Source organism: Erpetoichthys calabaricus, chromosome 17, assembly GCF_900747795.2.
Source record: "Erpetoichthys calabaricus chromosome 17, fErpCal1.3, whole genome shotgun sequence".
Lineage (NCBI taxonomy): Eukaryota > Metazoa > Chordata > Cladistia > Polypteriformes > Polypteridae > Erpetoichthys > Erpetoichthys calabaricus.
In genome coordinates, this window is record NC_041410.2 from 95,977,370 (window position 1) to 95,996,133 (window position 18,764).

Genomic DNA, 18,764 nt, shown 5'->3' on the forward strand with positions numbered 1-18,764 from the left:
AGTCTGGATATATGCTTATAATATTAACTTACCTATTTCTGGATTAAATGGGTTTCAGAATATTATGTTCTCAATATCTTTGTTGGAGTACCCTCTCTAAATTAAATTGTAACCAGAGACTTATTAAACTGATTACATTTAAAAAACTATGTCATCAAATTAGTCCATTAACCCACAAAAGTATATAATAATAATAATAATAATAATAATCATAATGATAATAATAATATGCAACAAATGTAAAGATAAGCATGATTTGCTTTACTTTTGTTTGACTTGCAATGTATTGCATGACTGTTTGCTACTGTATGTTCTTAAGTATAATTTTATGTATGTATACCTTTTATTTTTAGTTTTCTGCATAATCATTTGCTTGCTATAACTGTCAAACAGTGTCCACTCATTAACTGGTAAGCGTGACAGGCGGAAAGGGTTAAGGGTTGTTGAAAGTAGCAGGCCTTTAAAATAAAATTTTGCTTTGATCCATAAACAAAAAATATTAGAGTCATTCCATTTTTTGCATGTTGAGCAACTGCAGGAATATTTGTTTATTTTACCTCCCCCCCCCCCCAATAAGCAAATACATGTATAGAGAGATTCAGGAGGAATCAAGCCCAAACAGCTAGGAGACAATGTTGGCAAGGTTGCCAAGTCATTCTTAAAACCGGCAGATTTTATGCAAAGCTGCAAGCATGAGTGCCAACAGCTGCCAATCAGTTTATTGCTCCTTTTTATTATTGTTCCTTAAAAAAGGAAAAGTATGCGAATCCATCCATTATAGCCAGTGATGATAAATTGTAAAAAAAATATATGACACAAAAGGCGGAGAGACCTAGCACTGTTAATCTCGGTTTTTTGGGAGATTATGCCTTGTGTAGTACAGATCTGTGGCACTTTCCAGCATGCTACTGGCGGAGTTCACACCTAATCAACCTCTTAAAGAAGCTCCCACTCTCTCCACCCCCTGTCCGTCTGTGTGTGCGTGTGTGTGTGCACATATGTGGTGTGGTCACACGAAAATTTTCCACTAAACCCACTAAGCAAAAACATCTTAAAGCAAGATGCATAAGATATGTTGGACTAAAAACTAAATTTCTACTTTACTCTTGCTCAGTCCATCATGCTTGCTTCAAAATCCTTTTAGAAATGATTTTTCTGTGTACATCTTTATCAAAATGTATTAACTATATACACCTTTCAAATCAATTAAAATCTTTTGCTTTTAGTACATATATACAAACAGTTAAAGAAAATGACTTTAGTCAAAGATGTAAGTAACATCCATATTACTCACAAAATTAAAGAAAACAGCTCCACGCTTGGATTAAGAGGGGTCTTTGAAAATAGTCTCACATTGCACATATGTCTTAGAACGTATGAAAAATCATGCATGTTTACACCTTTTTGTGCTAGAATTTAAAATTATATTGTTAAAGCTTACTGGGAAATATTTCTTCTTATTGTTGGATACTATACTTCCCTTTTTGTCTTAGTAATGTCTGTTGCCCATTACACAGACTATCTGATGCATATTGTACACAAACGTTCACATTTTTTTACACCCTTGAAAATTGGAGACATAAAAAAATCAACTTTGGGACACTGAATCATTCACTCAACTTTGCAGATACCAGGGTGAAGGATGCTTTTGTTAAAATTTCTCTCAGTAACACAATAACACCCAATGCAATGCTTTCCAATATGTACACTGCTTTCATTCCATTATGTATATTGGTTACATACATACATACATACATACATACATACTCAGTGGAACATATTATTTGTCAGTGGTACATTTAGATTATTTACAAAGCAAAGGCACATTTTATGGTTCAGTTTGTGTATCTGTTTTTTCAAATGGAAGAAAATACTTTAAGGGGCCTTTTTTACGTGCCCAGGAAACAATACAAATTTCAAGATTGTTTTTTTATTTTAGAGTACACCTAAAAAGAAAATAAGCACACAAAAATTGTTGAAGATCACTAACAGTCAATTATCTAATATTATATACTGTGCATGAGTATCTGTCCTTGCTATTAATGCAAAACATATCTCCATTATTTATTTTTTCTTTAGAGAAACACAATGTTGGAATAATTTTACTAAATAGTACTCTCATGCTTATAAAGTTGTAGACTGCCACAAAATAAACATTTCATTGTTTAATTTAAAACATCAAAGGTAGTTTTAAGAATTAGCCACAAACTAATGTTATTTTATTCAGTAATGTTAAGATGGCTAAAACCAATTAGACACCACTGCAAATGTGGTCTATATTGAGTTGTACATATATATATATATATATATATATATATATATATATATATATATATATATGTAAGATATATTGCTAAAAAAAATTCTTTTTCATTATTACACCAAATACGGTATGTTTCTGTTAAATTATATGGTGCTTTCTTTTCTTATTTATATACTTTTTATTCCAAGGCCACACACATGTAAGTTGATAAGCAGATGCAAGAGGTTGTGTGGTTGCACAAATACATAATTTTAATTTATTTAATAATATATTGTAAACTTTTCCCAGCTTTTAATAAAAAGCCAAAATCAAGTTACCAAAACGCGCAGCATTCAGAAAGGATCTAAAATACATACATTCAATACCAAAAACAAACCAAACGCTTGCCATATCTATATGTGGGTCTCCTCATTGTAGAATTAAACTTATTTAAGAAAGCAAAATTGGAACACTGAGCTAATTATTTTTTTCAGTCAAGCAAACTACTACTTTATTATATTGCATTACCAAAGAATATAATTTCAGAGTGTTTAAACCATGAAAGAAATGTGTTTATATGAGAAAAAGGCAAACGTGCCAGTATAAAACAGCAAATGCCTTTTTATTTTAAATATATATTCCTTTTGTAATAATGGCAAACTGAACAAAATCAGTTTTCATTTTAATAACTTCTCACTGCATAGGTGTCTGTGCTAAATTTGGATGTAAATAGACAGTGAAAGGATATAAAATGTATATTATTATGCAAATACATTTGTGTTTTTATTGAATAATAATAATAATAAGATGTGCAAATTATTTTTATATAATCATTTATTAATCATGAAACAAAAATCCACACGTGTTCATTGAAATCTTTCAAGTAAATAAAACCTTTTTTTACATTCAGGTTTAAAGTGACAGACTTTGACTAATAAATTTTTTTTGAAAATTAGCCCTCCTTGCAAATATTTCTCATTTAGATGGTTGAAATAAAGAAGTCTGCCTGGCCATTTGTCTGGGAATGTAACTGAAGGCACATGTGAATGCCTTGTGTGCTGCTCTACCTGTACACTCCTATTGAAGAATGCAGCCAGGTCTCAGCTCATTTTGATACTCTGACACATTCCAGTATACCTCAGAATCAGTTTGATTAAAGGCTCCTAGTTAACAGCTTAAATCAGAAGCAACAGTGTCTCCATGAAAAGTAGCTGAACTATGGGATCACTGTCCATTTCTGACTTTCATCTTTGTAGACACAAAACTGCATCAGCGTTGCATTCTTAATCCACAACTATCTACAATAACTAGAAGATAAAAAGCTTTTATTTCTGCCCCTTTAGTGCAGATACTAGCTTTAATTAAAGTAAAAATCACAATAAAAATACTACTTTTATTAAATCTAGATCTTGGAATCTTTAGAGCATTTGTGTATATAGATACAAAGGTGAAAGGAGTATTTAGTCTTGGCTACTACACTTACAGCGAACACACCAGCAAAGGACTGTACCAGCAAATAAAAAAAAAAAATCTCTACAAAGGCATTAAATGTTACATTGTCTGCAAGTCTGTACAGAGTTACTGTAAGACCTGCAGCTGGGATTGTTTGCAATTTTTTTTCTTTATCAAATGACAGGCAATGACTGCCCTTTTTTGGTTTCTTTAGAAAAAAAGTGTTTTCATTGTGTGGTTCATAGGTGTTGGATGCACCAATAATGCCAAAGGCACTTCTTATAAATGAATACCACAGCTACGCGGAAACAACACACACATGACAGATTTAAAAAAATTATATACGAGTCTAGAATTGCAGAGGAGCTAAATGACTGATGCCAATTCTATGTAGAGTAAGCCACCTCATTCTTTAATATTTCTCAAATGCAACCTATCTTATAACACATTTTATATTAATATGCACTTTCAAAATATATTTTCAAATATGTCTAGACTATCAGAACTTACATGGTTTGATATTTTGGCTCACTGTCACCTGGGGATGTGCCAGGTCTTTTCCTCATCAAATGAAGAGGTCAGGAATAAAAGCAGTAACCCAATGTATGCCTTTTAAGTTTTTTAAAACATGTCACTCCATTTATATATGATGTAAGTTTAATTTTACACTGCTTTGAATTATTATTATCTTTTTGTTAAGGGCTGAATCAAAACATGTAAGTCATTGAGTCATTACGTTGTATAGTGCCTTTCATATTGAAAATTATAATAAAACAACTTGAAAGATTTTTACTGTACTATAAACAATATATTTCTTGTCATTCATTTGTTGGTAAGAGTAAACTGGAACCAGTATTTAGAAATAGCCATCTACAGCTGTTTGTGGTATTATACACGAAAAGGCTCAAGCTTTTGTATATATTTGTTTCATCTTCAAATGAGTAACTTTACAATAAAGGCTTAATTTCATGTAATTCCAGATAAGTGCAGTACAAACCAATAGAGCATAAAAACAAGTCAGCACATTGCCCCTTACAATGTGATTGCTGCAGAATGTATTTTAAGGTAAGATTCTAATAAAGAAGACTAAAAATTTAGATAATTAAATATTTGTGAAATAATCCACAGAGTCTAATAAGACTTTAAATTTGTTATGTCTATTCCACTAGGTCCTGGGTTCATTAGGGGACACATTGATACTTGCCGCATATAGTAATTGGAAAATTCTGTGTATTTGTGTGTTGGGTGGCATGCATGACCTACCTGGTGAATGAACGAAGTAGGCTAAGTAGAGGTCCAGTTCCTTAACCGACACCCCGATGTGGTGTGGCTGGACGCACAGCCCTGGGTTGGAGCACTGTGGAGACTTGACTAGCCTCTCTCCATCTGTGCTCTCGAGGGGACTGCCCTTGAAGAGGATCACCATCACCAGATCCAGCCTCCACACCTTGTCTGCCTGACGAAGACAGTCAATGCGTCGGATCTTTCCCTTCTGGTCGGGGTTGGAGAGGACGCAGCAAGGTGGCTTCTTGCCGGTAATGGTCAGCACGAAATCCTCTCTGAACTCTGGCCGGATGTCCTTGCGTAGCTTGGCCAACAGACGGGATGCCCATTTCTGCTTGATCTCAGGTTTTTCTCCCAGAAGTTCATCCTTGACTGCCCTCTCTTCATCCTTTGACATGCGCTTCTCATGCTTCTTGAAGTACTTGCGCTTACGGGCCTGCAGGTTGAACCAGGTGTAGGAGAAGGCACGAACATGGGGAAGCAAGGCTTCAATGAAAGGGTGAAATTCATCCTAGTGAAAGGAAAAAAGACAAAAGTTATACAACAATCTGGTGGTGAAGGGGATGAAAAATAATGAAAATGACACATTTTTATTATATTTTTATGCTTATCTATCCAAAATCACATAAATAAAACCAGAAAATGTTAGCCATATCAGTCTTTATTTTATGTAATGCCTTTACTAGCAGACACCTTCATTTTGCACAACAAACCGGTACAAAAATGAATTTACAAATGTCATATTTCGGAGTCATACCAAACAAACGCATATGATATGTTTTTTCATCTTGCTTAATTTATGCTGCCACTGTCGGATCACTGTCCCTTAGATGGATTGAATGCACAATTTAGATTTCCATTCCTGAGCTATATGTTGAAGTATGAAAAAAAATTTGGAAGAATGAAATATATCAAAGCTTACAATAATCCCCTTTTGTTTTTGTTTAAAAATGCAGCATTTGGCAACCTTTTTGGAAATCACGTGAGATACTTGCTTTTCATATTGGAGGAAAAAAAAACACTGGAAAAAATGGATGTGACATCCTTTCACAGCGGCATAACATCACTCACCTTCATGACATCATATTTATTTGGGTCATGGTAAAGCTGACAATAATGGTCATCATACATCATACCTTATTGTTCAGCACTATGAATAATTTTTAATGCATTACACAAGTTCCAAAAAAATCATTCAAAGTAATACTTAACAGAAAACAAATTTAAAACAATACATATTTTATGTTTTTATATTTTTTTGTAAAAATAACACAAACAAACCTTTGCTGAACTCTGGATTGGTCTAAAGTCCAGAAAATCCATTCTCACTGTGAACTTCAAAACCTGATCACCTCATATGCTGTATGGCAAAGCAGAAACATAATGCCTCCCAGTACATTCGTCTGACAAATTTGATAGGAAGTTTTTGAAGCAAGAGGTACACATGCAAAAATGCGCAACATACAAACGTATGTATACATGAGTACTACAATGCATATAAATACATAACACAGCCATTTATATCAATTGAATATTCACTTGAAGATTATTCCACTCACTCCTTTTTAAGCAACAATGATAATAGCCAAAAAATTAAATAGTTACCATTTTGTACTTTCATCATAAATTCAGCACGTTGGTTGTAGAAAGAAATAATTTTAAAAATCCCCCTTAATCTTTTCCAACAAAATGTAACTGGTTTTATTGGGTAAAAAATAATAAGTACCAAAAAAAACCCTAGTCTCTTCCACAAAAAAAAAAGACCGGAGGGATTTTTCAGGAGCTCTGACAGCAGTAGCAGAAGCGGGAAGGAAAAAATTGAAAAGGCGTGCAGCTCGTGCACAAAATTGTTTTTAAAAACAAAAATTAGGGGGGGAGAAGAAAAAAGAGGAAAGCACTTTCTGCGTCCAAAATAAAAATAGAAAAAGTCCTTGGCAAACGAGCAAGTGATATTTGCTTAGATCTTGCGGCCTGTCTATTAGAAATAAGGGGTGGGGGGGTGGGGGTTTAAATCTGAAATTGTTCTAAGAAGAGGACAAAATCACTGTTGGAAAAGCATGCAGGACCGCTGGCAAAGCCGAGTGCCTCTTCTCGTTTTCCCCCCTTTTTTTTCTCCAACTATCTCTTCCCTCTCTCTCTCTCTCTCTCTCTCTCTCTCTCTCTCTCTCTCTCTCCTTCCACATTCGTTCCCTAACCATCGCCCGTGCCTTTGCCAGTGTGTGCAGGATCCACCTATCTGGCAAAGAGACGCCTTCTGGACAGCCAATACGATTGCTTCAAAAAAGGAGGGGGCTTGGGGGGGGGGGGGGCTAGTGAGAGTGAGAGAGAGACAGAGAGAAAAAGAGAGGGAGTAGCTTACTGAAGCCATGTGCAATTTGCCAAATAGACAAGTTCATATCTAATGAATAAGCAAAGTCTAGAAGATATGAATTTTTCATACACCACCCCCCCCAGTTCCATCCAATGCCAGCACACACTCACACACACACACACACACACACACACACACACACTCACATCCATAACCCCTCTTCTCCACTGCTTTTATGGCATGTTGGCACAGAATGCCATGAGAGAAAACAACCCCAAAATCCCATTAGACCCTGAAACACACAGCTGCTGCCTGCTTTAAATCAAGAACAAAGAAGCAAAATAGTCCAAACGTGTTCTTGAGTTAAATTATAATACAAATAATTTCCAAAATTCAATTTAAGAAACTCTGAGGATTACACACAGCTGTGGTGTCCGGCAGGTAAAAATAAATACCTTGTGGATATTAAGAGCTGCTGATCTACAAATATATTCTCACTATTTATTTTGTTATCAAAAATTAAAAGACCCTAAAAAGCACAGTATTAACAATGTATCAAAGAGTAACACATTAAAAGCAACTATATAAACAAAATACCTCAATCAATACTACAAAGTTGAAATTTACAGCTGTTAAACAAATGTGTGGCATATATGTATATCCAGTTAAATGATTCATGCAATGTATTATTTTTAACTTCATAAATTTAAAGGTAGTTTAGGTTGTGCCAGGAGCAGAACATTAGGCATTTTTGTTAAAAAAAGTAAATGAGCTTATTTTATTTTTTATTTAAATTGGTATTCATTTGCTTTGGCAAACTTCCAATGGCCTTAGCAAATTCTTTTCAGTTCCATAGGCACCCCAATATAAGAAGCCCATTCCCTGGTCTTGTGATTCCGAAACACAACGCAGCCTAACAATGGCAACTGGCAGCTTTTGCCACTACACCTATTGTTAAACGTCAAATACCTGCGGACTCAGCACTGGCAGGCATTTGGTCTTATGTTCTTGACCGTCATATATACTGATACCAGGTGCTGTTTGCAGTTTACTGTAAAAGCTTAATTAAGTAAATGTTCAATTCAATGAAGTCAGTTAAATACAGGTTCTGGATTTAGTTTTGGGAAAGTAATGTTTTTTGCATGCACGAAAATGTAGTAGGCAGAAATAGGACTGGGATGTTGAAATTATTGTAAAATTAGAACTCTCCAAACTCAAGAAATGTATTTAATGCAAAATCCTTCAGCTGCAGAAGTATTCAAACTTGATCTAAAGTACCTTTGTTTATCAGACATACATTTAACATGAAAACGTGCATTTATTTAATAAAATGATAAGGTATGCATATATATTTATGGATTTCATACTACTGTTCAAAATTGTAACCAATCTTTTGCAACACATATGTTGCATTTGGAGACCGTCGTTGATGAGTGAATTAATTTTTTTATTAACATATGTGTTGTCACAGTACCTTTATAGCAATGAATAAGCATATTTGATCTCTCATCTAGTAAGAGGAACACAGATGAAACAGCACTGTATTTTAAAAACAGTTACTGAACTGTTTTTACAACTCACATACAGTAAGTCACCATATCCATCAGTGGAAAATCAATATTAATAAAAATAAAGTATGTTTAATGTCCGAAGTCATGGAATATGCATAATGAAAAGCACACAGTGTCAAAGATCTAGGCATCATTAAAAACACTCAACGTCAAATGTGTTTTTATTAAAAAATACAGAATCACCTATATGTTTTGTTTCCCTAGACCATCATAATTGAAGTCATTCTGAATATTTTATTTTACTATCTGTATGTCTTATATAATATAATATAGTCCACTGGTCAGTGGTATTATACAGGCATGTGCATCTAGATATCTCCATAAATTAATTTTTTTAAACTGTGGGATTTTTAGATATACAATTTATCTGTGTACAGAATTGTATTCTGTCAAATCATAGATCTGTAAAGTTTAAAATATATTAATTGTTTAGAGATGTACATGGTTTAAAACTCATTGTTTAAAAATGTGTAAATAAAATATGCTGTTAGGTTTTTAGAACTTTTACAATTGTAATATATATAAACATATACATGTTCTTATAAAAATATTCTGAAAAGGAACTACATTAAATAAAAGTATGACTTATAAAAAAGTTTACCCGCAGATATCAAGCTGGAAAGAAGTTTAACCACAGAATAATAACTCTGATTTTGTGTATGTGGTATAAGCCTATCGTTAGAGAAAAGAACTATATAAAAATGTTCTTGTGTAAAATATTCCAAAAGGTTTAGTAGTCATTGGTTAATTTTAAATATTTTTTATAAGTACAGATCTAGACTATGTATGAACCAGTTTGAGCAACAACAAAATAGCAGTTTTACTTTACTGTTCTTTTTTTTTTTCTTTTTTAATCTTTCTAGATGTATATGGTAATTAAAAAGGTTCACATTTGTTCAAATTTAATTTCTGAAAATGAAGCCAAACATTTTGCAATATATTATTAAGGAGATAGCTCAGGCCTTGAACAACAAATATCGTACTTGTTATAAGTAATATTTAAAGCTCTTTACTTTTTGGGACGTTTCTCATTTTAGATAGACTTGTCTAGTTTGGAAAAAAAACAATACTTTGGCTATGTTTCTAAAAACTAACATTTTAGCTTTAAAAAGGTATACAATTATCAAAGGGAAAATGGCATACTAAAACTCCAACAGCAGGCCAATAAAAAATAAAATATTACTGCACATGAAAACTTAAGAAGTGTTCATTGTCACAGCCTGCATTCTACCGTAACACTATGTACAGAACTGAAAACTAACACGATTTACTTTACAAAGTCTTTCTTGACAAACTGACCTACAAAGTCAGAATGTTGAACAACTGGCAAAAAGATTACAAAGTTAAAAAAGGTGTTTATCTAGTATGTGACCATGCCTGATTAAATAAAAAAATGATCAGCAGAAACCACGCACACACACACACATACCCAAACACTCACACAGTATTAAAAAAGCATTGTATTTTAATCCTTACCTAAAAATGAAAGCCACTTTATGATCAAATGAAAATTAAATGCTTTCACAAGGCCTTATCTATCACTGAAACTCTCCTGATATTTTCTGCGCACTAAAAGCCAGTACAAGAGCTATTTCAATCATAGTTAGTCGTTCAGCTTGAAAATAACTCACGGCTTCTTTTCACATGATCCAAAAAAAAAAAAAAAGAAATCCCTTAGAGTTTTTACAGATTGCAGTACTTAAACTGTTTTTTACAGTTTGGAAAGACAAATTGCTTATGGTCTCAGGCAAAAAAAAATATTTTCTGTATGTTTCTTTTTCTTTTTATTAATTTTTTTAGCATGTTACTTGATTTAGTATTCATTTTTAGTACATATGTAAAGTCAGATTCAGATCACCTTGAAGAACTTAACAGTTATGTGTTATTTAAAAATCGATGCAGGGGGGTTTCGACTTCTCAGTTTACAGTTCACTAATAACATATAAATTGAGAATGGTTCTCAGAATTGTCTCGGCTGTTACACACCCAACATTTTGTATATTTTACAGATATGAAAATACTACATTCATATGCAAAACAGTTAGGCAGTTGATTGGAAACTGTTTCAGATATATTTGCTAATATACAGTATAGAAATGGCAAAATTAAAATATGAAAAACAGAAGGAAAAGGCACATACAAAAGATTGAATAACATTTTATTTACCTTTACAAGACCAGCTTAATATTCAGAAAATAATACTAATAATGAACTAAAATGTAAATGTGTTGCTGTTTAATCAGAAATATATATACAAACACCATGAACAAATGTTTTAAGCTTTTATGAAGGTGAAAATATAAAGTGTATTGTAGGAAGTGGAAAAATAAAAGTAATTTCTTTACAAAGAGCATAATTAAAGTTTATTTTAAGGCATTTATTAACAGTAACATCTACAAAAGGCCTAAATCACGAGCTGAACCTTCACGGCAGCTTCACATATGTCATATTGGTATTTACTTAAAACGAAGCTAAACTTTGGATGTGTTATGAATAATCCCACATTATATAATTTAATTGCACAAGAAGTACTATATCATAGCTAAAAACATTTGCTTAATATTAAAAGGCCATGTTGTTTGTAATATACAAAGGTAGAGAAGGTAATTTTAGAAAAAATATTTTCTGTTTGTAAAAAAATATGTTTGCAAACAAGCAAATTTAAACTAATTAAATGTGAAGAACTAAAACATATAAGTAATATGAGATTTTATTAATCAGGCCAGCGGGATAAATTTCAAAGTGTATAATTTTGGATTATATAAGTATATATAATTAAGTGATTAAAGTTTGTATAAATATTTTTTCTTTACCTGTCTCAAATTGTTAAGCATGATAATGTGTGTGTGTGTGTGAATGTACATAAGAATGGCTTGCTTTCCCTTCCAGGTTTAGTTCCTGACTTCTGATGCTTCCAAAATAAACTCCTGTTCTCCAGGACCAGTAGTTTTAAAAATTTGAGTGGAAAGTTCATCAGTTGATAGAAATTCAAAAAAGTTAAGTTTAATGTTGCTAAATAATAGAACATAATTGCCCATTAGAAAAATGTTGTCTAATTAAGAATAAATTAAAAAACGAAAATTAAAAATTTTAGCTGTGCAGTTGACACATTTAATATGTTTTGGTGGCAGGTCTCCAGTCTGTACCAATATCTGTTCTAATTTGAGGATATGGAAAGCACCATACAACGTGGATATCATCCTTGAAGGTAGGTAGGTGATTTCCACAGAAAACCATAACTAATGGCAGTTTTTGCCATGTTAAATTTTATTTCCAATCTGTACTTAATATGACCCTGTCTACAATGGAGCATGCAGAAATTGAAATAAAAATGAATTACTGGACTAATACTTTTATTATAGTCATATTTTAGTATTTTGTTTTTGGCAAAATTTATTTTTAATTGATTACATATAAAAAGATTTAATTGTTAAACAGTATCTGAAAATGCCATTATTGAGTAAAAAGCTTCAACAGTTAATGCCAAGTAGTGTTTTTTATGGGGTACAGGGAATAATTCCTTTATTAGAGAACTTTTTGGATGTTTTGAAAAATAAATATAATTCTACAATGTTCAAAAGAGCAAAACATATTTACTAAGCTAAAACAGTTGAGGTGAGACTACAAGCTACTTGGCATCTCCAAGCGGCAAAAACAACCAAAAAAGAGCCACATAAAACTGTCAGGCCTTAAAAGAGTTTTGAATTGATGCACATGAAAAGGAAATTTGTAAGCTAAAAAGGAAGACAGCTCAATGAAAAGTGCAAAAGCTGGAAGGCTGAAACTTCACACCAACAAGCTCAGCAAGCACAGCTCTGAGACTCTGAAAAAGACAAATACCTGAACTACTTTTGGACACACCCTTTCTGGTTAAAAATAAAGAAAAGAAAAAGGTGATTTATTTAGACATAGGAAAGAATTTAAGAATAGGAAAGAAAAAATCACCTGTCTTGTAAAGGTAGTCTTTAGTAAGCCACATGTAAGGAAGGAATGAATATAACAAAAATAGAATTGTTTTCTTTCAGAAGTTGCTTTACTTAGTAATGCAAAATGTAGTTCTTTTTGTAACTGTACACCACATGAAAGCCATTAAAAAGAATGCGCTGCATATGGTGTCGTTACCTGCTCTGTGCAGTTCTTCAAAACTGTTTTAGATTTATTAATCATTTGAGCAATTTAGTTTATCACAATTCACTAGTGGAAACTCTGAATATGCATATTTTGTAGATTTTTCATACCAATGCTCTCATACAAACACAAATTTAAAAAGTTTAGCTGCTTGCTGTAACTTTTTATATTTATCCAGGACTTAAATTTCAGGTTCGGCAAGTTTTCTTGACTGTCTACATTATATTGTTGGTATTGAATTGAACAGAAAACAGCAGCGTGAACAACCGACAAAATAAATTATCAGTAATGTTTATTTAATATACATTCTAAAAAAAGTCTCAAAGAGAGCAAAAGAAGAAAGCTATAAACGATTTCACATTAGTGATTAAAAAGAAATAAAACACTACATTACTGACCAAAATGTACATTTTAAGTGACTTAATTTTTAATGTGTTCCATACACGACACTGAAAAGTAATTTGGTGAATGGCCGCTTTTACTAAGTAAACTTATATGACTAAAAGAAAGAGGAGACAAGTAAATTCTATACCACAATTTTGTATTCCATTTTTGTTCTTACCATAAAAAGCAGAAAATATTTAGAACTTAATTCTGCTAGAAATAAATAAATGTGTTCTGATGATTGTGAATCATGTTAAAAACACTGTGGATTTTATAGTTTTACAAGTGTCACACTTTCAAGTAATATGTAGACAACTGAAAAAACAGTTTACATAAGAGACATAAATGCACAAATTGCAAGATTATGAGTAAAATTATATGGTTCACTGAACAGCAAACATAACTGTTTAATCTTAAGTAAGCAAGGCAAATACTTTACTTTAAGCAGTTTAACTTTTTTTAAATTAGTAAGTTTCATCATAACCATTAACATAAAATGTGTACATTTGTAAGTTACCTGGCAGAAACATCCAATCAGAATCTTTCAAATTTTTAAATGCTAACCAAAAGATTTAAATCTGGTCCTTGCTGGCCAAAAGCTAAATAATTTACCTAATAATTCTAAACAATTTTTTATTTAAAAAATTATTAAAACTATATTAATTCCTTCTATGACAATAAAACAAGTTTTTGTTCATATCAAATGTTTTATTTATAATTTTTGGAATGTATTAAATGTTGCATATACTTAAACTAAAACAGTATTTTAAGCACATTCATCTGTTTGCTTTAAAACCATTCATTAAATATTCCTTGAACTATCAAAATGTCCAGTTTTTTTTAAAAAAAGGCCCTTTAGAATCTCCATAGGTATCTTTATGAACTTTACTAATTTATACTAATAATTTTTGTTAATGAATCGATTATGCAATTATTTTCCTTCACTGCAGTGACCTGAATAACCGCCACAAATTAAGCAATGTTTTCTTCATAAGGGATTAGTCGGGCACATATAAATGGACCCCCTGTGTCAGTTTGAATAGCTTAAAAAATGTGCAAGTCTTGTGTTACTACACAGGTCAGGTGTTGGGGTTGCTGCAAGATGTAGCTTTCCCCGAGGCTTTTAGCAGTGACAATGCCATAAAAAACACACTTTTTTTTTTATAAAACTGTCACTTTATTAAACATTAAAACAACAGTAATAAGTAAATCTGTAATTTCTAATGCACTTAAATATCTGCCTAATTCCTTTGCATTCTGTTATGGAAAGAGCTGTAAATTCTTATTAAAAAAAAAAAAAGTTAATTTCACAAAAGTAACAAGGAACTTGTGGGAGTCACAAGGGTTTTACATCGTAACGTTTGTAACTCTGCAATTAGTTTTGAAACTGTATAAATGTATTTATTAAAAGCATTGTAAATGCAGTAAACAATGCAGTATTTTATCATATTTATCATGAAATAAATGTTAGAGGTGACTGCTTTTATAAATAAAAAATACAAAATTAAAGTTTCATATGACTTACACATTGCCTCTTTATTATTCCACAGTATACTTAGAAAGTCATTTAACAGTGTTACAGTTGATGAAAAATCAGGACTCAAAATATTCTGATTGTATTATATAGAATCTATATAGAATCTATCATACTTGTTTGGATAATTATGCTTAGCTGAAAGGTCAATTAGTATTTTATTTTGCCTGAACAGTTGTTTTATTGAAGGAAACCAATGTGTAGAAATTGCCCTTTACCAAGCCAAAGTGTTAAAAAAAACTAAAAATATTAATTTACCTACAGGTGTTTAAACGAAAATTATTTAACTTGAGTAACAAGATACTTAAGCTGAATTAATATTTGAATGCTGGTGAGGCTCTGTTCTGAAGGAATACAGCAATACAACAGTTACATTTCTTTTTCAAAAAAAGCTTGAAAAATCTCAGTAATATATTATTAGAACAATGCCGCTAAAACAAACGAGCAAAAGAATACACACTCCGCAGCTAAATTAGTCATTTGGTACTGGAAAGTGCTTCTGATGCTTGAAACAAACAAGTTACTTAAGTACTGCACTACAGGTAAAGGAAACAAGTAGGTTTAACTCCGAGACCAAACATAACTTTACCGCATGTAAAATTTGGGGGAAAAGGGGGAAAATTCTCTAATCGTTTTCTTTTGACTGCTTGTTTAAGAACAAAGTATCTCAAACTTACCACAATTGATGAAGCTGCCATTCGCACGCTTATTCAGGAGCCTTCAATTAAATATCAGGTGGTTCTGTATTCAGCCGAAGTGATGAGAGGCGTACTTATGAGAAACTGAACCGAAAGAGCCCCACGCATTATCGACTAATTCTTCGTAACGGAGCTCTTGTTGGAAACTGATTTTAATTCTAACATACTGCCAATAACTGTACCCTAACCCATCATATTCACTATAAACAATGATATTTGTTATTCAGATGACCGGGCAATGCGCGCTTCTGAAATAAAGCGCAACTTCGCGTGCAATTAAACATTAATGAATTTAAAAGTTTAAAAGGTTATTTTCCATGTGTGCAAATACAAAAAGCTGCAAATCAAATCAATTAGTAGTGCCGTGTCACTTTAAACAAATCCTTCCTCAGATGACTCTATAAAGAAAAACATTTTTACTTTGAAAATGTGTCATTATTTCATATTTTTGAAATCGTATTACAATAATCCATGTCCAATCCGTAAACCTCTATTCCACTTCTTAGTATAACAGGGCATCTATTAGTTTTTTTGGTATTATTTACTTTTTTCATAGACGTCTTTAAAGTTTTTTCTCCACGTTACGGGCCTTTACTTTATTTCAATCCTTGCTTAACGAAAATTTTCACCCTTTTATTTACGTTTTCTTATTAGTTGTTGGATTTCTGTATATCTTTATTCTGTCTTTATTCATTTTTGAGTTTTTTACTGGGTTTATTTCTATTCACTATAATATGTAATCAATTTTCCCCGTTCTGTTCCCTAATTTTGATCATTTTTACATATAGATTTGGTGCCATTTTAGATTTATATGTTATACCACAAATAGATGTAATCACCAATTTAGTGTGCTTTTTATCTGGTCGTTTTAATTAGAATTTGATGTGAATTCACGAATACTGATAGTCTTAATGGGCATAAATTGCAAGTTGTTTTATATATTTTTATAACTCAAGGCCGGGCATGTTGGGATAATTATATATTTATAACCATTCATAATTATTATATAATCATAAGTTTTAATACAATAATGTAACTGTGTTCCTTTGACGATTGTGAAGATAGAATAATAAAACTGATACGTATATGAGCTGTAAAAGAATACATTCCTCCTGTTTTATTTTGCCAAATGAATTGTCTGCTTTGTCAAATAAACCCTTTCTAATTTTAATCCTCGTTTTATACAGATATTGCTTCATGTACTGCTCTTGGTTGCAAAAACCATTTTCTTTGTACTTAGTGTTTTTGTTTTGTCTTTATTTCCTATTGATTTCAGACTTGCCAGTCACACTGCCCAGAGATTTAAAATTTAAACAAACATGCTTTTCAAAGCGAAATCTGAGTGATAATTTGCTCATTAAATCAGCTTACTTTTAAAATCTGAATACAGTAGTGAAATTACTTAGAATCATAGCCACAACAATGTGTGAGCTGTGAAACCCAAGAATAATAAAGACTATGGAATAAAGTAGTTTGTTACGTTTTGATTAGCCATTTACATTTTCATCTTGATGATGTAATAGAATACAATCATATGAAATTTGATTTTTAAACAGCAATTTATGTAACTACGTTTTTGCAAAAAGTAGAATTTTTCCACAAATACATAATAAACCTACTACAGTAATTTTTCTGTATCTTTCTTTAAGAGTTACCATATGCTATATGTGTTTAGGAGTTGCTGGAAAATGTTGAATCAGTGCAGAGCTCATGACTAAAATGAGTACACATGGTCTTTTTATATCAGCACCCAAACAAAACTTATCTTAGTAAAATAAAGTAAAATCGTTGTTTCTATCTATAACTTCACTGTAGCTATTTCAGACATTTCTCTAAATATAAACCACAAAAGCTCACTCTAAAACTCAAGATGTTATTGTGAAGTGTTGCAAGTCACTGGTTTCTATCTGGAATTCAGGCCATGCATGATCCGTCAAAAGGAATCAAGGCCCAACACTTTGTAAAGCAGTGTGCATTGTGGAGCCCAAGAAAGGTGTCTGGCTGAAAGGCGATGGGTGCGCTTGAGCCAAGAAGCAGCACTTCTGCCTAGGCACAAAGGCGCCGTTTTACTAAGGCAGTGCTCTGCTGCAAAAGCTAGGCTGCTTTCTGTTGGGACAAACTAGGTTTTTGTTTCATAAGTATGAGTAATCTGTTTCGACAGGGCATTAAAAAGCTGCTGGTTTCAACATAGTGAAACAATTGTACACATTTCCAAATGCATTTAAAAATAAAGATTACCTTTCTTATTAAATGCCTTTTTTACACAAAAAAATACACCTGCATACATTTAATATATTATGCAATATTTATGATTTTTATCCTTACATATATTCCATGAAACCACTCGCACTGAAAACCATGACCTCTTGTGCAATGTCACATTAGACTTGTTACTGCTGCTTTCTTAGACTAAGACAGTAAGAAAAATGTTATATTTGGGTGCATTATATGCTAATACACAGAAATAATGGTAATGCAACAAACCCAACCTGACAAATAAGCAATACATGTATAAAAATTGTTGGGACACCAAAAGATGTAAGAGTGGCCCCAGAAGACATCTTAGGTCATTTTACCACCTGAAGATTTAGCATCTGGTAAAGTCGTCATCATTTTCAGATTACAAACCATTTGGGACGTGTAGACTTTACTTGATGCACTTCAACCCTGAACTCATAGGTCTTTTCGGATTGTTAATGGCCTTGAAACATATTTTTTTAGGTGTTTTTAAATTTATGAAAGTCACACAAGATAAATACATCTGATGTGTTCTGCTTTCTGTGGATCACAATTAAGAGGTGCTATCATCTGTGTCTTTGTGCAGTTACAACCCCTACACACCAAAACAGCAACACATACCACATAACTACTTGAGTATATTTTTTACATACACCCACACTGAGAAAATTTATGGTGGATGATTGCACTACCATGCTTTTTGAAATTTGGTATGAAGCTGGAATATCTGGACTAAATCTGTGTAGTCGTGACATGAATATGCAGATTTCTCATCGTAGAGTGCTTATTACACATATGTATAATTTAGTTGTTTCCACGTATGTTTTCTCTGTTGTTCTACCACATCTCAAAGACGTACATGCTAAGCTATGAGAAGACACTTAATTTTCCTGCTGTATTTATGGCTGTAGATGTGTGCAAA

General features: G+C 32.3%; 1 protein-coding gene across 9 annotated transcripts in view; it reads right to left on the reverse strand.

Annotated features, from left to right (window-relative positions):
* LOC114667985 (nuclear factor 1 X-type-like) overlaps window positions 1-18,764 on the reverse strand; it is a 283,643-nt gene that overhangs the window by 204,629 nt on the left and 60,250 nt on the right. For 2 of the 9 annotated variants that reach the window (XM_028823554.2, XM_051920399.1), the window contains exons 1-2: window positions 6,260-6,280; window positions 4,958-5,489 (exon numbers count right to left, since the gene is read on the reverse strand). In XM_028823554.2, coding sequence (XP_028679387.2) covers window positions 4,958-5,375 — 418 coding nt within the window. In that variant the 5' untranslated portion in view covers window positions 5,376-5,489; window positions 6,260-6,280. Of the gene's footprint in view, window positions 1-4,957; window positions 5,490-6,259; window positions 6,337-6,583; window positions 7,162-15,583; window positions 15,602-18,764 lie in introns of those variants that run through there. The other 7 variants (XM_051920400.1, XM_028823551.2, XM_028823555.2 and 4 more) reach the window with 7 other exon arrangements.